Source organism: Toxorhynchites rutilus, chromosome 3 (assembly GCF_029784135.1).
Source record: "Toxorhynchites rutilus septentrionalis strain SRP chromosome 3, ASM2978413v1, whole genome shotgun sequence".
Lineage (NCBI taxonomy): Eukaryota > Metazoa > Arthropoda > Insecta > Diptera > Culicidae > Toxorhynchites > Toxorhynchites rutilus.
Window position 1 is genome coordinate 105,424,240 of NC_073746.1, and position 22,912 is coordinate 105,447,151.

The 22,912-nt window shown below is 38.3% G+C and overlaps 2 protein-coding genes across 2 annotated transcripts; both read right to left on the reverse strand.

The window, feature by feature from the left end:
- Positions 1-16,915: 16,915 nt before the first annotated feature.
- LOC129773378 (uncharacterized) lies at positions 16,916-18,106 on the reverse strand. The gene has a single exon (XM_055776976.1). The coding sequence runs from the start codon at positions 18,104-18,106 to the stop codon at positions 16,916-16,918; it is 1,191 nt and encodes a 396-aa protein (XP_055632951.1).
- An 8-nt stretch (positions 18,107-18,114) lies between these two features.
- Positions 18,115-21,792, reverse strand: LOC129773379 (uncharacterized). The gene has a single exon (XM_055776977.1). It carries the CDS (start codon positions 21,790-21,792, stop codon positions 18,115-18,117), a length of 3,678 nt encoding a protein of 1,225 aa, XP_055632952.1.
- Between the last annotated feature and the right edge of the window lie 1,120 nt (positions 21,793-22,912).

Consider the following 22,912-nt stretch of genomic DNA (forward strand, 5'->3'; position numbering starts at 1 on the left):
TATAAAATCATTTGTAACACAACTGCTGCCATATACCATTTTACACTTACACTTATGCTAAATTTCTCACAATACACGATCGGCAATTGATATAAAATTTCACGAAGCAATCAACATTAAAGTTTCAAATTTGAATTTTATTTGCTAGAATTAATCACTCACCTTACTTGCAATATAAAAATGGCCCCGACTTTCATATATTTGCAATGTCGATTTCCCCCATGCAGCTTGGTTTAGATGTCTCTGTTAGGGAATACATTTCGGTAGGAACAAAAGTTCCCCCTACTTTCATGTATTTGCAATGCCGATTCTCTTCAGGCAGCTTGGTTTTGATGTCTCTGTTAGGGACCCGCTGCATGTGTAGTCAATTTCAACCAATCAGAAGTGGGTATTTCCGTTAGGATAGGGGTTGAGATTTTTCAATTGTTCAATAGTTAGTTTCTTGACATATACGAGGGTATACGAAGATGTCACTAAATTATGCAACTCTAAGACTGATCACCTTAGAGCATATGATTCAGTGAATAACATCGATGCTTTTAATCTTCCTAAACTAGTCTTTGAAATGAATGAAACACAATCAGTACTGAAAATAAAAATGTATGACAAAAAGTTGAAAAAGAATATTGCTCAAGCGCAATTTTCTGAGAATATGTGCACAACAATTAAGGACGTCCATGAAATTATTGATACAATTAGTACAATGGCCAAACATCTAAAAATAAAAAAGATAGCAATTGCAAGAAACAGTGTTATTTTTTCAAAAATCAACATTGAAAAATTCAAATCGATTTATAATCAATCATTGAATGAAGTAGATATAATTATCTACTCACCAGCAATGATTATAACCAACGAAAATGACATCTATCAAATAATCCATGAGAACCACGCATCTCCTTTAGGAGGACACGTAGGAACTACAAGATTATTAAAAAAATTACGAACAGTGTATTATTGGAATAACATGAGGAAAACTATGAATGAATTCGTTAGAAATTGCATTGATTGTAAGTTAAATAAACACACAATAAATACAAAAGAAAAATTTACTGAAACCAGTACACCCAGTAAAGCATTTAATCTTGTATCAATCGATACAATCGGACCTATGACGAAAACCAAAAATGGAAACAGATATGCCCTAACGATACAATGTGATCTCACAAAGTACGTTATTGCTGTACCCATACCAGACAAACAATCTCAAACATTAGCAAAAGCATTCGTAGAACATTGTGTTCTCATATACGGATGCCCGTATTTAATTAAAAGCGATTTAGGTTCAGAATACAAAAATGAACTATTTAAAAATATTTGCTCACTACTGGCAATCACACATCATTTTTCCACAGCATACCACCCTCAGACCATAGGTGGCCTAGAACGCAATCATCGATGCCTTAATGAGTATTTAAGACAATTCATTAATGAGCAACACGATGATTGGGATTCTTGGTTTCAATATTATACTTTCTATTACAACACTACTCCAAATATAGAGCATTCATACACTCCATATGAGCTAGTCTTTGGCAACCTAGTTAATTATCCTAAAAGTTTAATAAAACCTACAAAAATAGATCCCATTTATAATTACGAAAATTACTATGCAGAGCTCAAATTCAAGATACAATCCACAGCAATCAGAGCCCGAGAGCTATTAATAAAGTCTAAGCAAAAAAGACTAACTAGACAATCAACAATAGTAAACCCCATAGACATTTCAATAGGAGAGAAAATACCACTTAAAGCAGAAAACAACAGAAAATTAGATATGGTATACAATGGCCCCTACGAAATTATTTCAATCAATCATCCGAATATAACAATAAAAAATTGTAACACCAATGAAGAGAAATTAGTACATAAGAACAAGATAATTAAATTGTAATTGGAACATTTATCAACATATGATACGATTTATTTTCGTACAACTTTAGTCCTAAGTATCAGAGGTACTTGGTAACGCACAGATTTAAATTTCAAAATGATTCCTCTACGCTCATCATTTTCCTTAAAAGGGGGAGATGTGGTGCATAATATTTGAGCTGCATAATTACAAACAGATGTAGCTAACAACAATAAAATTCCATCGTCTTGGCCTCGAACGTGGGCAATAACACCCAAGTTCAATTGCCCATGCTCGAACCGCCAACGACGCAACTTCCCAGGCTCAGCCACGACCGTTCTCGAATTACAACAGTTCGATGTTTCACGACGAGTCATCAACCGTCATCAAATTCAAGTACACATGCGTTTTTCCAATTTCCTCATATTATTTTTTTTTAGAGAGATCTTTCTAGCAATAAGTTCAGCTAAGTAATGCAAAATAAAATCAATTCATTCTAGTTTCGACTCTAGAGAAATGCACGTCATTTCACTCCGAAAATCGCCCTACAGAACGTGACATTATTACTACACTATTTATATTTCTGGAATTGGCAACACTGATGTCATGTGAGTCCATCTGACGGTTCCATCGTAAAGTTTGACATTTTTGACGATATACGTACTCAGAACATTTTGTCATACGGACGCTATTTGTTTATTTTATATTTAGTTGAAAGTTTGGTCTCGGCAAAAAAATGGAACTGAATCGTGAACATTTTCGTGCGATAATTTTTTACGACTTTCGACGTGGATTATCACAACAAGAGTGCGTCAATCAACTTAATTTGACTTTTGGCGATGAAGCTCCATCAAAAACCACTGTGTATCGCTGGTAACTGTAATCGTGGTCGTAGTTCGCTGTCCGACGAGTTTCGTGAAGGTCGTCCAAAATCGTCTGTAGTGCCAGAAAACATCGATGCTGTGCACGAAATGATTAAGCAAGATCGTCATGTAACCTATTGTGAGATTGAGGCATCCCTAAGCATTAGTTCCACCAGCATATATGCGATTTTACATGAACACTTAGTTGTGCGAAAATTATGTTCACGTTGGATCCCACATAATTTGACAATCGCTCAAAAAAAAAAGGCTCGTGTCGATTGGAATAAATGCTTTGAAAATTGGTTTAAGCGCATGCAAAAGTGTATCGATCATCGTGACGAGTACTTTGAAAAACAATAAAAATATATTCGCAGCTTAACTATTTGTTTTTGTTCCTATTCCCGAAATATAAATAGTGACCCTCGTATTATTTTCTATAATGTACCCCAATATGTTCCCAAAAGACGTAATCCTACGTCAAAACTAACAAATCATACGCTTTCTTCGGTGGCCAAATTAACTCACGTGGTAAAATACTGTAGCCGTGGGCTGGCCGATCCTTTAAAAGCGCGCAGTTTAAGCGCCACTCCCGAAGGAGACTGCCGCCAAGATCGTTTGCCCGGTAGAGACTCCCTTTAAGGGCGAGTCCCAGTAATGCTACCTCCGTAATGGAAGTACGGATCGTTCCAGCCAGGCTACGATACCCTAACTAGAACTCCACCACCAGCTGAAGCCTTATCAAACTTTATTCGACCTCCAAAAATCAGTAGATTCCACCTGTGCCTGTATGAATCTCATCACAGGCCAGGTCGCTATTCACCGCCAGAGAGCGTAAAGCAATGGAACCACTCAACATCCAATTCAACTTCGCTACGCGTAAGTCGGGACAACGGAAGGAATTACAAACACGCGACATCAACGTAATTCCAAATATCAAATTTCATAACGCTAACTTTGAACTATATATTTCAACGAGAACATATTATATAACTTGTAACATTTATTTCTTATTATAATCGACATTTATTATCCTCTATGTTCTCTTAGGCCTAACATTCTCGTCTTCTCTTTCTATTGTTTCTGTGTGTGTGTGTGTCTTCATACGTATATCGCAGTCATGACTGTTTCGTTGTGCTTTGTGCGTTGTGCTTCGTACTTGATCTCTGGTCTTTGTGCTTTGTACACTTATGAAAAGCTTTTATGGGTGCTTCATTGTCCGGGAATGACGACACCGGAACAATGGCTACCCTTTGTCTTTGTCTTACCTCTTACAGCTCAATCGAACTCGATTTTATGCGGTCGATTAAAAAAATCTCCGTGGCGTCCTCTCCGGACGCCACCCTCCACAGAAGCGGAACAAAAGGAACGGACTCACCGATTTGATTTAAGTTAGTTGCTGATGATGCTCGACTTCGATGTGGCGGAAGTCGAACCGAGCTTTATTCGTTGAATCAGTCTTTCCGTTTTCGATGCGGCGGAAACGCTTTGTCGCTGCGTTGAGACGTTGCGATGAGACGAATGCGCCGCCTGTGGGGAATAGTGTAGCCTTCGGCTAATACGTCGGTATAAGCACTGCGTTCGCACTTGGTTTAAATTCAAAATGAATTACCTTTGAAATGATGGCACAGACACACAACCTAACTACACTTTCTAAGAACACCACAAACGATTGCCTAACTGAAATTATAAAATTTAATATGTGGAACAACGATAACTAGTACACTTATTACTTAGCAGCAATGAACGGAAAAGGAACAAACCGCGTACTTCCACCGTTTTCAGCTATCAGCAGTAGAATGTGCGAGCCTGGAAATCCTCAGCTCAGGGAAAGTGGAATCAGGCTAAGTAATTTGCTTTTCCCGAAATTTTATCGGCCGCACTCGGATATCCAAGTCTAAAGCTGGCTGTCTCATTCTAGTGTCGAAACACCGCTTTCCAGCATTCGCGATCGAGAAGCAGCATACTCGAAAGCTCTCAAGGAAATCTCTCCCAGACTCTCTGATCTGAATTCTCACGCGGGAAACGAATAAGCTTTACGCCGCTTGAAGATCAGCTCAGCCCATATCTATAATCTACCTTAGGGCAAATACATATAGAGTATGTTTTGCCCTAAAACATTTAAACTGCTGACCGCTACAATACTTGAGCTGAAGCTAAACAAGTTCGAATTTTGACAGCCTGAATTTCCAATCCCCGAAATAGATAACCGTAGACTCCAGATGCGTTTACAATATATTATCTCCGATAAGAAAAAAATTTCGCTGTTTATTATACTTCAGTACTGTTTAATTTCAGCAAAGGATTTGTCTTATACATGAACACTAAGTGAATCATGAGTAAACCAATAAACATCCACTGGAAAATAAATTTCTGGCATCCAGGTCAACATCAGCATATAAATACCCCAGCTAATAAATTGATTTGATTGAGTTTTATGTGAGTGCAACTAATCACAGTTTAAGCCAATTCCATCATCGAGTAATGACATCAAAGCGAACGATGAATGAGATTGCTATTTGAATAGTTTGGCTGTCAGTATTTCATTTTCTTGCGTCAGAATAAATCATGAACTTGCTTTTCGATATCCGCTTTTCATGAGTGACTTTGAACGGAACGGAATATGTATTCATAAATTTTCACGCCTGACATATTGTGCTTCAAAAGCAGCGAACCAAAAAACAAATCATTCCTTTCACGTTCACGTACAATTAAAATAAATGCAATTTTTCAATTTTGGGCCGCTGGCCGAGCAGTATAGAATAGCCAGCCGGTAGCCTGCAGCGCCCTGGCGCTAGAAGGACCCCGATTGAGTGTCCACACATGCTCGAAAGCTTTTTTTTTGCTCCCCTTCTTCGCAGTCTGACACCGTTAAACCGTGCTCCGGAATACGGGCCCGATCCCAGACTCGGTAGTGCGCTATATTAAATTCAAGCGTTAATATATGCTGATAAAATCCGTGTGACATGCAGCGCCAGTCACTGTGATACGTTTTTCGTCGATATTGTGCTGCTGCTGCTACTGATGCTGTCATGAAGCTGCAGGACATCATGCAAGAAGCGAAAAATAGTTCAACCTGACCTGGATGATATTTTGCCAACGGCATTGCCTCTAATGGGATTGTTCAAATATTTCCCTGAAACCGTTCGCTAGTTATTCGCAGGTATGGGGAGTGTAGCAGAATCAGATGTGTTTAGCTTATGGTATTTTCGCAGTTTGAGGTTTTTTTTACCGGACTCGGAGGGTTTGCATATTTTGCATTCACGGAATAAGAAATGTATGAAGAAAAAAAAACAAAACACTGAAAGGGCTTTTATCTAAACTATGACAGCGGTAGCAAAATCAGTTTTTGATCCGTTGCAAAACGACCAGATACTGAACGTCATGGTAGTCTATCGTCGTCCTACACAATAACCTGTCTTTCTATATATATATATATATATATATATATATATATATATATATATATATATATATATATATATATATATATATATATATATATATATATATATATATATATATATATATATATATATATATATATATATATATATATATATATATATATATATATATATATATATATATATATATATGTGTGTGTGTGTGTGTTTGGATTTAGTTTAAACGCATATGCATAGAAGAAACATTCTTTTGCACAACCCTACTCCCGAAAACAACAACCATTCTCACACTAGCCCTTTCATTTACAGTCAGCGCGACGAATTTCGATTACGGGGAATTTTTGAATTTAATTTAGTATGGAAAATAAATAAAAATTTGCGAATGGAAGTAAACGTGACAGACACGTGGAGATTGAATGACGTGGGACTCACGCAACATTTTTACTGATCTCTCGCCACAAACAATGGGAACCTGTGGAAATGCTTAGCGCCGATGCTATGTGAGGCCCACATATTTGCGCATCCGAAAGAGGAGAAAAATGTACTTTACATTAAATTAATGTCTATTCAAAAAAGGAAGCCATAATTTAATTGGTTTTTGCTATACTGCCCGACAGATATTGAAATTTGAGTTTGTACTTTATAATTGTCCCAGACACTGCCTGAAAATAAGTTGTGCTCATCAATTATATTAACCCGGTTTTCCCAACATTTTTTCTCCAATCATTGCTAGACTGCTGCAAAGCGGGACAGCGTTCACACAATTCACCGAATAAAAATAAAAACATTCTATTGTTGTGATAGAGGAGAGTGGTCCTGATCCGATCGGTGACCCATAAGTAGTGCGGACTCAATCCACTTCATTTTCAACCAAATTCATGCATGTTTTCAAGCGATTTCTTGCAATAAATTCTCTGACCACCAGAGATGCCAGATTAACAAATATGTTTGTAAATTTACAGACACATCTGTAAAAATTTTATTTTAGTTGCAGACTTTTTGGATATAAGAATATTTCACAGGTTTATGAAAAATAAAAAAAATTTAAAATAATGCATCACATCAAAGATATTTGGCTTACCGTATGATATTTTTCCATGGTTCTAATACAGAAAAGTTATTATATTTAGTTTATATCAATACACATGACGTTAGACCAGCGATACTCAACCTGCGGTCCGGCAGACTTTTTGGTTGACCCAAGTTTGGAACTCATACACATAAGTACTTTTGCTCTGACATCATTGCAGACGAAAAAGAGGATACGATTATTCACAATTAATGAAAAATTGCATTTTCTGCAGGTAGGGAAAAATCTTGAACGAAAATTGTCTCTGATAATTATTTTCTGTTCTGGATAAGATTGTTTTGCTGAAATGCAAGGAGATTTATAGAAAAATAGTTAAGTTAGGGTCAGGACTTAATTTCTAAGTACAACATCGAATAAAAATTTTCATTCTATTTTCAACAACTTAAATTTGCTTTAGGGTCTGGGTTACTGTTCGATATTGTTACCACAGACATGCTTCATGGCCGTGTGGTGATCTAAAACTTGTATAGCCGCCATGCAAGCCGCCAAAGATGGAAAATATACACTGCATTTTCTTCTAAATTCCACCAAAGACTAGCCCGCAAGCCTTGGTGGATGTCCAATATCTCGGTATCAGAGATACTGTTTTTTCGTTTTTTTTATATATTTTTTTAAATTCAACCGGTGGACCAAAAATCATTTTTCCCCCTTTGTCCAAAAATGAGTTTCTGCAAATAATATTTCATAACATTTGAACTACTGAACCGATTCAGATGATAGATATATTAAATTGAAACCAATAAGCAAAATTTGAAAAAAACATCACACTTGCGGGAAGATTGGATTCTAGTCGCATAGGTCTAGTTTAGTCACATAGGAATATTGATCGAAGACTTAAAACATGTTAAATTTACAAAATTATAACTTAAAAACGATAATTATAGTATCTCTGATATCGAGATATGTTAGGTAAATAATCCTCAGCTTTCCATAAAAAATATAGCACCCTCTATCTTTAACCGAGAAAACTATGAAAAATTAACTCAATCAATAATTACAAAAACTAAAATTGCAAAAGTAATATTTTTGCAAAGAAAAATAACTCGTAAGCTTCAATTTGATATGTCGATGATATGAATCGGTCCAATAGTTCAAAAGTTATGACTTTTTGTGGTGGGAAAAATGAGGAAAAATCGACTAACGGACTGAATCAAAACGGCTGTCAAAAAAGATCAAATTGAAATGACAAAAGAGATCCAACGATCAGGAGTGTTATTTTTCTTATGATAATCAACACTTTAAAAAGGGTATTGTTATCAAGGGCAAAAATAATTAAATTTATGAAATGAACGAACTACATTTTTACGTCAATTGTTTAATTAACTATTGCATTACTGAAAAAGCATCTCAGCCTTTCACTGAGCAACGCATTTTAATGTCCCCTTTACTTGACATAACATTTTTCCGAACGAAATAAAAACAAACAAAGTCAAAGTCACGTAAATGGTTACTCCTGCGATTTGAAAATATTTGATAAAAAGTGGAACGAAGAGATGCCAGATGATTTAAAAAAAAAAGTCTGTAAAAACATTTGAATGTCTGTTAAAAATTTGTAAAAGTCTGTAAAAGTGTGCAAATCTATAGAAATGTCTTTCAACGTTAATTTTCACATATTCATTATTACTTTGTACATCGCGATGCACGTAAAATTGTATTTTGTATATATATACAGCCATTCCATGTCAAACCGATATAGTGGATCTCAGATTTTCGTCAAAAGTGGTAATTTAGTTCTTTATCGCAAAACATTAGACCCGTACTTTTTTAATTTTTCATTAGAGGGCCCATTTCCATTTTAGGGTGGTCCAAAAACTCATTTTTTCCACTTTTTCCCAAAAATAATTTTTTTCAAAAATTCATAACTTTCGAACTACTTAACCGATTTAGATGAGATTGAAGCCAATGAGCTTTAGTTGAACAATATTGAACTTTGCAGAGAATATGGATCGTATTTTCGTAATCATTGATTGTACTCGTTTTTTAATGTTTTCATTGCTTTGGACTAGGGCGCTTTTTTTTATATATTTTTTCTTGAAAGCTGAGAATTTTTCACATATAATATCTCGATATCAGAGATGCTATTTTTTCGTTTTTGAGATATGATTTTTCAAAACTATTCGATGGTTCGCAGAACGATTCTCATTTTTCCCACCACACAAAGTCATAACTTTTGAACTATTGGACCGATTCATATCATCGACATATCAAATTGAAGCTTACGAGTTATTTTTCTTTGAAAAAATATTACTTTTGCGAAAAAAATTGAATTTTAGTTTTTGTAATTATTGATTGAGTTAGTTTTTCATACTTTTCTCGGTTAAAGATAGTGGGTGCTATATTTTTTATGGAAAGCTGAGGATTATTTACCTAACATATCTCGATATATGTTTTAAGTCTTCGATCAATATTCCTATGTGACTAAACTAGACCTATGCGACTAGAATCCAATCTTCCCGCAAGTGTGATGTTTTTTTTCAAATTTTGCTTATTGGCTTCAATTTAATATATCAATCATCTAAATCGGTTCAGTAGTTCAAATGTTATGATTTTTCGCAGAAAGTCATTTTTGGACAAAGGGGGAAAAATGATTTTTGGACCACCAGTTGACTTTAAAAAATCATATAAAAAAAACGAAAAAACAGTATCTCTGATACCGAGATATTGGACATCCACCAAGGCTTGCGGGCTAGTCTTTGGTGGAATTTATAAGAAAATCCAGTGTATATTTTCCATCCTTGGCGGCTTGCATGGCGGCTATACAAGTTTTAGATCACCACGCGGCCATGAACCATGTCTGTGGTAACAATATCGAACCTAGACCCTAAAGCAAATGTAGGTTGTTGAAAATAGAATGAAAATTATTATTCGATGTTGTTTAAATACTTAGAAAACATAGTCCTGACCCTTAACTTAACTATTTTTCTATAAATCTCCTTGCATTTCAGCAAAACAATCTTATCCAGAACAGAAAATAATTATCAGAGACAATTTTCGTTCAAGATTTTTCCCTACCTGCACAGAATGCAATTTTTCATTAATTGTGAATAATCGTATCCTCTTTTTCGTCTGCAATGATGTCAGAGCAAAAGTACTTATGTGTATGAGTTCCAAACTTGGGTCAACCAAAAAGTCTGCCAAGCCGCAGGTTGAGTATCGCTGATCTAACGTCATGTGTATTGATATAAACTAAATATAATAACTTTTCTGTATTAAAACTATGGAAAAATATCATACGGTAAGCCAAATATCTTTGATGTGATGGATTATTTTCAACATTTTTTATTTTTCAAAAACCTGTGAAATATTGTTATATCCAAAAAGTCTGCAACAAAAATCAAATTTTTACAGATATGTCTGTAAATTTACAAACATATTTGTTAATCTGGCATCTCTGGTGGTCTGAGAATTTATTGCAAGAAATCGCTTGAAAACATGCATGAATTTGCTTGAAAATGAAGTGGATTGAGTCCGCACTACTTAGGTCGAAACGCAGCAACTCGTTTCGACCTAAGTAGTGCGGACTCAATCCACAATCCAGAAATCATGTAATACAAAAACTTAGAAAAACTTATGGCATTAGATGGGAGGAGGGGAATGATTTCAGAAGTGGATAATTGAGACACAAATATGCTTTTTTCGCACTGAAATACATATAAACCATCGAAAACAACTAAATCGACGATAACTTCGTCAAATATTCTTCTTTTCATATACCACACAAAAAAAATCGCACGAAAAACCGCACAAGAACAGAAAATCGCACAAAAAAAATTCGCACAAAAACAGGTTTGACTGTATGCACTATTGGCGAACTTGTGATCTTATCATTACAAAAACCCGTTCGAATAGTTTCAAACGTTGGCGTGTTTTATGTCCATGTTGGTAACACAAATTTTGCTCTGTTCAATTTGCAGAACAATAGAATAATAAAAAATGAGACATCACCCTTCAGAATGTCACCATTATGTAAAATCAAGCTCCCCAAAACAATCCCGCAACCCTTTGGGTACCAGCATTTTTAACCAAAGGTCACGAAGCAAGAAGGGACAAACAAACAATCAATCGAACAAATATAACCTACCCCAGGGAGCATCGAAATCGCTTTCTACGCCATAAACAAAACCGATCAGAAATCATGTACGCGTTACAACGACCGTTTCCCAATTGCTCATAAAATATTTACTACTTGCCGGCTCAAATTGTACTCAGCAGCCCCAAAAAAAAAACAAAACGAACCCGATGACGGAACGGAAGTCGGGCAGCCGGTCAAAGCGTGGTTCACGTTCACGCTGTAGAGAGCATCACAATCAACGATAGGTGGTGAGGTTCTGACTGAGCTGGGAGATAATCTGAGAGACTGAGAGAGATTGCTCTTTATGTGGAGGATGAATCTCATTACGAATGAATCGCTGTTATTTCACTCGCGTTGATGAACAGCTTGCTATTCTCAGTTCTCAATCAGTACAGCGACCGACTGAAGAAATGATCGCTTGCAATACTTTAGAAGCCCGAAATACATTTAAACTTCGATATAACGTACATTTCACTTTCAAAATTGTACGTTGTATCGAATTGTACGTTATATCGAAGCATAATAAAATACTAACAAACGTAGTCTATACAACATTATTGTGTTGCTGTACAGTTAATGAATAGCTTCAATCAGAAGACGAAGCCAGCCTTTCTCATGATGTTTCCCTTCGTACTGTTGATTAAAGCATGATTCATTTAGAATCCGGAATCACAAAACCAGCTGTATTTCGGGATTGATTAAAGGTACAAAACTTGTTTTAACATCACAATACAGATAATTCATTGTTCTATAAAAAAATATATATAGAAAAAAAATTTCCTTTACACTTGGGAAATGTGGACGTTATATCGAGGTAAAATGTACGTTATATCGAGTGACGTTATATCGAGGGTACGTTATAACGAGAGTACGTTATATCGAAGTTTCCCTGTATACCGTTTGGTCCAGTGTGGTACTATTTCGCGAGAGAAAATAATTTGCAAATCCCTATCCATGGCAGAAAAATTTTAATATTTTCAATTACAGTGGAATCCGTTCATAATGACATCGAAAGGAGGTTATAATGAGAAGACGTTATACGAATCGTTTTGTGAAAAATCCGTTTTCTATGTAAATATGTACTTATGCATGTAAATAAGTCATTATATCCGACCTCTTTACAAATAATTTTATGTGAAAACCAAACTTTGTTGTGTAATTACGCAGTAGTAGGCGGTAGGTCAAAATAAGCGGAGTCATAATAAACGGATTACAATCATTTCCGTTGTCATTTCTTTCCTATAGTATTGTTATGGTCTCTAGTTTAACAGACATGTTTGAATTTTATATATGTTTCACAGAAATTACGCACACAAATGAAAATAGTTTGCAGAACTACGATGTTATGGCACAAAATATGTTGCTACTTATTCACTAATACTAATGCGTGGACCTTTATAGCATACCAGGATCAAAGGATATGTACGGTAAGTTACATTTAATTCTACATCTAGCTAATTGGACAGACCTGTGATGCAACACGTTTAATTGGACATTGTTACCTCTAATTGGACTTTTGACTTAGCACTACGCCTTACATTAAGGGTACCTAATCCGAAAACAGGTCACGTTTTTATGAAATAAAGTTAACGTTAGTAACTATTTTTGCTGCAAACGGATTTTAACGATTTGCATACCAATCGAATCGGAAATTTTCTAAGATTTGATATGCTATACATTATAATCTCATAGTCTGTATATGGTTTAAACAGATGAAAATTGGAAGCATTCCCATTTCCCCATACATTTGTTCTGTCCATTTGAGTGCTTTCCCGAACAGAGCTGTCAATAACGGACAACTTATGCAGCCGCTAGAATAGAAACAACGAAGGGGGATAGCGAAAAGGGAATATTTGCGAAGAAAACTCCACCCTTGCAAGTTAGTAAGCTGTCGTTAGAGTATAAGATGTGTAGTTTTCATTTGTTGGTTTATCATCTCGGATATTATTTACGAATAGGGGAAGGCTGCTCTGATATGACCAGTGGCCCTGAACCGACCACCCCTTGGATTTCGGGAATGGCACTACCTAACGACTTTTTAGTAATGTGAAATGAAAGGTGTCACTACGCTGACAATTTGGTTGTATGGTGGCCTTTTTCCTGCTCCCTTCATTCTAGCGTTTTGCGCCGTCTCGTGTTTTCAATGCTTGAAAACAGGAAAAGTTAGATTTTTTACCTGTACGGAAAATGTGTTAAAAATTCTTGTATATGTCGAAAAATTACAAGGCAATTTAGATTGCTTATGGTCCGATCTTTAAAACAAGCTATATAAATTGAATTTACCTGTTACCCCATTAGCAGGATTATTAGGTAGTGTGGATAGCATGCGCTGCCATACATAGTTTTACATAGTGACGTCAATATTTGTGTTTACATTCAATTGCCTTCCACATCTATGTGAAAACGCTATTTTCGGCAAGTTTTTTTTATTAATTAAAAAATTCGGGCACAGAAAGATTCTGAGAATTTTCCTCAGATAAGAAGCAATATATATATATATACGCTAACAACAGCTTACTTTCTATGCAAGGGTGGAGTTTTCCGAAAAGTCCCAGAGCGTCGATTTTTTACAAAAAAAAAATCGAGATGACAGTAGACCTCGACGTTTCATGCAATTTTAACACATTTGGCATCAACATTTTTTGACGTAGGACTACGTCTTTCATTTCTATACCGGGGTGCAAAATCAAAGTTTCGAAAACGAAAGCGTTACGCCGGAGACCGAGATTTTGAGCGTTAATAGCTCCTAAACAACTGAACGAAATGGTATGATAAACACTTCATTCGAAAGATAAAATGTCTACGCGTTATATACTTGTTACTTTTTGATCCAAAAACTTGTTTCAATAGTCTTAAAATTGCTTTCAAAACAGGCTATTGAAATCACCACTCGGTATATATGCGAGCGCCGCTCGGAAATCCACTCAGTTATAATTGAACAGCGATTGGAGCATGTTGTCGCTGTTGTGGTGAAGCTCTTCGTTTATCATGAAAGCGCGGATGAACGGTGCAACCAAGAGCCTGTTTGTGCACTTTAGGCCAGAAGGGAATCCATCAAGAGGAGAGTGATGACACAAACGTTTCCCCGGGAAGAGTTCGGAGCAGCCGCCACACACACACATACACGCGCGGAACTCTTCGTTTGGATGCCATTCAGCATCGAGAAAATTCCGGAAAGATTCAATCGTTGCTGAAAAATAATCTGCCAGTTCCTCTGGGAACTTAAATACATTCATGCGAAAGAGTTCATTTTAATGTTTTCTATCCATGTAACACTGCGACCAAATATTTTTCAATCAAGTGCTATAAACAGGTGGTTATCGAGTTTGCATTAACCACTGGTGGCTTCGAGTATCGAGGAAAATCTGGAACAAACTAATCGTTGCTGAAAAATACCCTGCCAATTCCCCTGGGAATTGAGAAATAAATTGATGCGAAAGAGTTTATTCTAATGTTTTCTATCCATATAACACTGCAACCAAATACATTTTGTTTTGTGATTCTTCAATCGATCGCAATTATTATATAATTTTCAATCGATTATTGCTCAGTCGCCGAATGTTTCAAACTCAGAGAGTTCATTCCCCTCTTGTTTGCCTTCCAAATTGCTATCGTAAACCACACCTTCTCTCGATTCAATCACGCACAAAAAGCATACTTAAGCGATATTCTGGTGGTGAAACGCATTCATTTTTCGTGAGGACATCGACAAGGTAACATCATAATTGAACGAGCTGGACGGCGAGGAATCGAGGGATCGAGGGATCGAGATATTCATTACCTAGGCTGACCTAACCTGAAAGACATGCAGTTTGTTTGGAACTGTGAAGGAGGGCAGAAAAGCCGAGCCATCGGGAGGAGAGAGTATCAGCATCGAAAAACGGTTCTCCGGGAAGACATCGAAGCAGCCGCCACACACACACATACACGCGCGGATTTTTTTTTCGTTTTGATGCCATTCAGCATCGAAAAAATTCCGGAAAGATCTAATCGCTGCAGAAAAATAATCTGCCAGTTCCTTGGGAATTGAGAAATACATAAATGTGAAAGAGTTTATTTTAATGTTTTCTAACATATAACGCTGCGACCAAATACATTTGGTTTTGTGATTTTTCAATCAAGTGCAATTAGCAGGAAAGCTTCTGAAGATTTTTCTTCCCTGTCAGTAGGATATGTTCGTTTCCAATTGTAATCTAGGGAATATGAATTCCCTAGATGCTTGCTTCAAGCAAGTCTTCTATCACGCACCTGTTAATAAAAAAAAAGAGAGAGTGAGTCACTTACCTCAATGACTCACAACGGTCCCGTCAGCGCTTCTATGGTTGTGCTTTTTAGCACTTTTGATCCGCGATTGTGTCAACACAGTTTATTATGATTAGAATCAAATTGCACTTCGAATAAGTATGTATAGTCCACTCCGCACTATTCGCTCACCTAGTGTTTCACGTTACGGCGAAAAGGATCTTGCACTTATTTTTTATTGCGATTATCTGTTTTGTTTCATTTATAACTTTCCTTTCCACTGAGCCAATGATTCTGATCGGATCTTCTCTGCACTTTCAACTACGATTGAAAATACAATCACATAGATAACGCTCATAAACTACGCTAGTAGTATTATTTCCGAATCACTCTTTATTTCAGATGAATTCACACTGGAGTCCGACAAATATTCAGAAAAGATGATTCACTAACCGTGTTAACTGTACAAATTGACGCGACTACTTTATTTCAGGGCACAAATTGAACTAACTTTATTCATTAAAACTTAGCCTAGCTAAATTCTAAGAGAAGGAAGAAAGATCTCCCTTTCCTATTCTTTCAGATAACCGAGACTGCGTCTGGTTATCTGTCTCCTATTTGCTAGCCTATATTCTATCCGCTTATCTATGCGGTTTCTATTCTCAACTGCCAACGTGGGAATTTTCCTTTCCCTTTTCTTAACTGTACGCCACCGCAATAAATTATTTGTTCTCTTTACGCATTTGCCTAACTCTTATCTTCCACTACGCCACCCGCGTAGGTCCCAAATAAATATTTCGGCTTACACGCCCTTTCCTTTCCTGGCTCTTCGCATATTCCATGCGATAAGGGCGAACGCTTGAACACATGCGTTCAGCGTCATATCATTGCGCCTGATTGCGCTTCGAACCTCGCCATCTAATCTGGGTCCGTAACATTCCGGCCCTCATAAATCTACTTGCTTGATTTATTAAAATTCTGAACGGACTTCTTCTTCTATGTCTTATGTATAGGTTTGTTACATTGTTTCGGAGTTTTCCATTTATTTTACATTTAGTCCTTATTTCTAACAGAGTTTATAATCACTTTGAATTCTTTGGCATAATACCCTTTTTCATCCGGTGTTCCTCTTCAATTGGTTGGTCCTTGGTTCATCTGGTTACCTTGGGCTCTGGAGCGAGCTTACATCTATTTGGCTGCCTCTTTCGGACATGATGCAGCTTGTCCTCCTCAATGCTTGGTCCTTCATCTTGGGTACCTCGCCTCGGTGCGAGGTTACATCTATCGGCTGCTACTTTCGGATATTGGTGCTCTGGTAGCGAGCATTGACATCATGGTCTGCTACGTTCGGATATGATGCTCTGGCAGCGAGCATCGACGTCTACTTCCAGATCAGAGGCTGGATCTTGGTTTGATAATGTCCAATACCGCAATTTTAACAGTCGGTCGTTTCAGGACACCTTTAGCGGTTTGAATCCTTGCTTGGCGAACTTGCCCGTCGCTCGCCACAATCGTTTCGATGACCCGTCCTTTGAGCCATTTTCCTGGTGGGGCATCGTCGTCCGTGATTAAGACGATGTCGTTGACCTTAATCGGTTCTACTTTCTTTTTATTCTTATTACGCTTTAATAGAGTCGGTAGATACTCTTTCTTCCATCGGTTCCAAAACAACTTGGAATAATGTTGAATGCGTCTCCATTGTGCTGTGTCATACTGACTGGTCGTTGGTGTATACGGTGGTGCATACTCTCCTGCTCTCCCTATTAACGCGTGGAATGGCGTCAACACTTCATCGTCGATGCAGGAGACTGGTATGTGTGTCAACGGTCGAGAGTTGACTAAGAATTCTGCTTGAATGAATGCAGCTTGCAACGTTGCTGCTGACGGCTTACTCCTTCCCCAAACCTTCAGGATCTCTGCTAGTGCCACTTTGATGTTTCTGATTAATCTCTCCCAAGCGCCTCCAAAATGTGGTGCTGAAGGTGGGTTAAATCTCCACTGGATTTCCATTTTCGCTGCTTCACCTTTGCCCATCTTCTCGTTGATTTCATTGACTAATGACCTTAGCTCTCGATCTGCTCCGACGAAGTTCGTTCCGTTGTCGCTGTAGATACTGGTGACCTTTCCTCTTCGGTTCTGGAAGTTCCTTAACACGACCATGAACGCATCAGTACTGAGATTTTCTGCCATCTCAATATGTACTGCCCTTGTTGAGAGACAGGTGAATATGACGCCCCATCTCTTCTCTAGCGATCTCCTTACCGCTACTTCGAAAGGTCCAAAGTAATCTACTCCGCAGTTTGTGAATGGAGGTATATGCGCTTCTGTACGGAAGTATGGTAGATCTGCCATCATCGGCTCTACCGGAGTTGCTCGTCGTATCTTGCACTTATTACAATTCTTCTTGACGTTTGCGAGCACTGTTCTTACATGCAGTATCCAATACTTCTGCCGTAATGCTGCTATGACAGTGTTTTCACCATGGTGGAAATATCTCTCGTGAGTTGCTTTCACAATCAGATACGTATATGGATGTCTTTTCGGGAGCAATATTGGAGTTCTAGTCGTCCATGGTACTGACATGGCTTTCCTCAAACGTCCCCACTTCTCATTACCCCTGCCTCGTCCAGGAAAGGTGCGTAACTGACCAATGGTCCTGACGCTATTGTTTCGCCATTAAATAATGTTTCCATTTCCATCGGAAATGCTTCCCATTGCATCTTTCTATAGAGCACGTTCTCAGCTCTCTGATAATCTTTGTACTCGATATATGGAATGTACCCACGACGTAATCTTTCCTTTGTTCTGTTTAATACACAAAGGTTCTTCACCAACCTCCACCAATCTGAGTACTCCTTGTACTTGTCGATGAAACTCAATTTGCTTAGTTCTTCGTGAACTAGCACAGTTTCTCTCAATTCTTCGTCTGTTTCCTTCTCTTCTGTAGAAGGCCATAACGATTCTGGGAGCTTTAGGAAATCAAACCATTGTGATTTTCCTTCAAACCATTGTGATTTTCCTAGCCTTTCTTTTGTGCCTTCATCGGCTGGGTTTACTTCGGTTGGTACCCATCGCCATTCATTTTTCCTGTTATCTTCCAGGATTTCACCTACTCGATGCATTACAAATGTATTTCTTCGTTTCGGGCTTTTGATCCACGAGAGCACAGTTTGCGAATCGCTCCAAAATGTTTTGCTAACGACCTTTAGTCTTGTTTCCTCTATTATCGTTTTGGTTAATCGGCTTCCTAACACGGCCGCTTGTAGCTCTAACCGTGGTATGCTCAACGGCTTGACTGGTGCTACTCTAGACTTCGCTGATAGAAGTCTTACATGTGCTGTGTTTCCAGATACACTTCTTACATATACACATGCACAAAATGCTTGCTCAGAAGCATCCACAAAGGTGTGTAATTCTACTTCATCAGTTCTTTCTTCAAAAATGTATCTCGGTATCGTTATGCTCTCAGCAGATTTAATAATTTCTAACCAGTGTTGCCAGTCTGACTGCAACTTCTCGGGAATTTCGTCATCCCAATCTATATTTTCTATGTGCAGCCTTTGCATGAGGATTCTTCCATGAACAGTTATATTCGAGATGAGTCCCAGTGGATCGTAGACACTCATCACAAAAGCTAGTACCTCTCTCTTGGTCGGTAAACGTGTCATTTGTGTGACATCACTTCCAAGCTTATCTAGTTTGATTTGATAGCCGAGTGTGTCAGACGTGGTGTTCCAATATACACCAAGAACCTTTTCAGTAATAGGATCTTTTTCCTCAAACATTTTGACTTCAGATGATTGTACACGTTCCGAGGGTAGGCTTTGAAGAAGTTCTCTGCGGTTCGACACAAAGTTCCTGATGTGGAAACCTGCGTGATCGTGAATTTTCATAACATGAAGTACTATCTCTGCTGCCTTATCGAGCCCATCAAAACTATCCAGATAATCATCAACATAATGCTGCTTTATGATTGCGTCAGTCGCCACTGGACAATATTTCCTGAATTTTTCAGCGTTGTAGTTTTTTACCGCTTGTGCGCATGACGGTGAACAGGTTGATCCAAATGTCATCACCTGCATAACGTAAACATCAGGTTTCTTGCTGCTGTCACAATTTCTCCACAAGAATCTCTGAGCGTGTTGATCTTCCGCTCGGATTCGTACTTGATGGAACATCTCTTTGATGTCTCCACAGACAGCAATTGCTCCTTCTCGGAATCTTACTAAAACGCCGAACAGTGACGTAGTAGCATCCGGCCCTGATAACAGCTCCGTGTTGAATGATACACCTTGTATCTTTGCCGCCGCATCAAAAACCAACCTTGGCTTAGGTGGCATTTTGTTTTTGTTGTGCACAATGAAGTGTGGAAGGTAATATACTCTTGGTACCGGCTTCATGATTTCATCCTCTGTCAGTTTGCGGATGTAGCCTTTCTTCTCGTAATCCGCAAATGTTTCTGTTGCCCATTTTTTCAACTCTGGGTCCTTCTTCAACATCTTTTCAATTGTTGTCAGCCTTTTTGCTGCATTGTTGTAGCTATTTGGAAATTTCGTTTCCTCATCTTTCCATAGCAGTCCAACTTCGTATCTACCATCTTTGTATTTCATAGTACTTTTTAAAATTTCATCAGCCTTTTCTTCTTCCGCTGATTTTGGTAGATTCTTGACTAATTTCACACCGAAGTCTTCGGTGGAGAAATATTTCTGCAAAGCCTCGTTCATGTCTTCTTCTTGCTGAATGACCATGATGTGTCCGCCTTGCGCGTTGGACGATATGTTGCCGAACATGAACCATCCAAGTTTGGTTCGTAGCGCTGCGGGCTCGTTCGGTTTCCTCATTCGCCTTTCGAATGGAATCAACAAGTGACTGTGACTCAGTCCAATCAATATTGTTGGGCGTATACTGTTGTAGCTGCTCAACGTTCTCACTCCTTTCATGACGAATTCTTTGGTGTTTACGCCGTTGATTCGCACCTGAACTCTACGGCTGTTTTGTTCATTTCTCGTGACGTTCTGCGTCCATTTTAGCGTTAACGGATCAATTCTTCCGTTGAGCCCTAACTTGTTCGCAAGCTCCTCATCTATTAGAGAGAGTGATGACCCCGCATCCAAGAAAGCGAACGCGTTGATGATTTTACCATTATTTTTCAGCGTCACAGGAACTATTTGGTAGAACACGTTGGATTTTGTTGTTTGTTGGTGATTGTGTATCTCACCCTCTTGTATATCTGGACTACTTCGTCCTTCTGATTCGGTTGGACCATTTGAATTTCTCTCATGAGATTTATGAATCAATGGATGATGTTTATAGTTACATCCATTGATTCCACATCTTTTTGCCTTTTTGCAGTCTCGCATTATGTGGTTTGTAAATGCGAGACAGCTCAAGCATACCTTTGCCTTTAAGGCCAATTCGTTTCTCCTATTTGGCTTCATAGCCTTGAATCTTGTGCATTCGAGGAGTTTGTGGTTTCCCTGACATGCTTCACATTTACGTTGATTTGATTGTGTGATTCTGTTCTCCTGATGAACGTGTGTGTGGCTTCTAGCCGTAGTCGGTATTGAAGAAGTCATGTTCCTCATTATTCGAGCATGAGGTTTTAGCCAATCACTCATTTGGCTTAACGATGGGGTACCGCCAGTCATCATTCTATGGCGTGTCCACTCAATCTGCAAGTTATATGGGAGTTTCCTCACCAAATCTTCTATTAGCCTGGCATCGAGTAGGTAACCTTCTTGATTAATTATTGTCATATTTGTTACCATATTCTCCAATGCGTCTGACATTTCCACTACTATCGAGCGACTTTCCTTTTTTAATCGTTGGAGATCATTTAATAATTCCTCGTAAATAAATTTTGGATTCCCGAAGTTCTCTTCCAGTCTCTCAATTATACTGGGCACATTTTCAGAGTTTATAATTAACTGCTGAATACTTCTAGCCGCTCGTCCTTCCAGGGCGGCCTCTAATCTAGTGAGGTTTTCGTGGTTCGAAAACGCACATTCTCTGGTGCTGACCTCATAGATCCTCTTAAACTTCGGCCAATCCTTCGGTGACCCGCTGAATTTCGGCAAGGGAGTTAGAGCTTGTCTTTTCATGAAAATAGAAAAATCTCCGGGTTGTTGAGCTGGTACAATCGCTCTTTGGTTCAAACTGGTTGATGGTAGCGGAGCTTGAAGCGTTGCCTGTACATTGGATTCTCTTGCCGATACTTGTGATGGAGTACTTGCGACTAAAGCGTTAATTGAGGCCTTCATTTCGGCCATTTCGCCTTTAATATTAGTTATGCTGGTCCGATCGCTGGCATGCATTTCAGCTAATCGGGTTATTAAATTCGTGAGCTCTTCAATTTGCTTTTGCTCCCTTGAATTATTTGTGGCGGCAGGCGCTATAGGCGTCCGTGGAAGTGCATGTGCTCCTTGTTGGTTAATTCCTTCGGTGGGATTACACAGCGAGCAAACCAAGTAGCCTTCTTCTGTTGTCGGTGTGTAACCTACACACGTGTTATGATAGTTATTCTTACATTCTCGGCATTGGACCAAATTATCCTGTTCTATCTTCTTATTGCATGCAAAGCAGCATGGACGGGAAGATCTTGTGAAACTTGATTTCATATTGCTCGGTGAAGCGCCTAGTTACCTTCACTTTTCTGTTTAAATCCGAAGTTCAAATGCAACAGTTGAATTAACTTCTTACCGGCCCTCGTGACCGGACTGTATGTAATATTGGCGGGGTACCTGTTTGCCGTCACCGTCCAACTATGCCTGACTGGCGATGTGTCCGTCTTGCAGGACAAATTACTGTTTTATTTGAAATGCGCAATTAGCCGCTTGGCTTTTATTGTTCGTCTTTCTAGACCGAACTTCCTCCGTACTTATGACGGGCGCAAATCAATTTAAACAGGAGTTCAATTTGTTCTCCTACAGGTGCGTGAGATTTTCCGCGAAGTTCGTGAGTTTCAAGGCTTCCTCTCTGGAGCCACCAAAATGTAATCTAGGGAATATGAATTCCCTAGATGCTTGCTTCAAGCAAGTCTTCTATCACGCACCTGTTAATAAAAAAAAAGAGAGAGTGAGTCACTTACCTCAATGACTCACAACGGTCCCGTCAGCGCTTCTATGGTTGTGCTTTTTAGCACTTTTGATCCGCGATTGTGTCAACACAGTTTATTATGATTAGAATCAAATTGCACTTCGAATAAGTATGTATAGTCCACTCCGCACTATTCGCTCACCTAGTGTTTCACGTTACGGCGAAAAGGATCTTGCACTTATTTTTATTGCGATTATCTGTTTTGTTTCATTTATAACTTTCCTTTCCACTGAGCCAATGATTCTGATCGGATCTTCTCTGCACTTTCAACTACGATTGAAAATACAATCACAT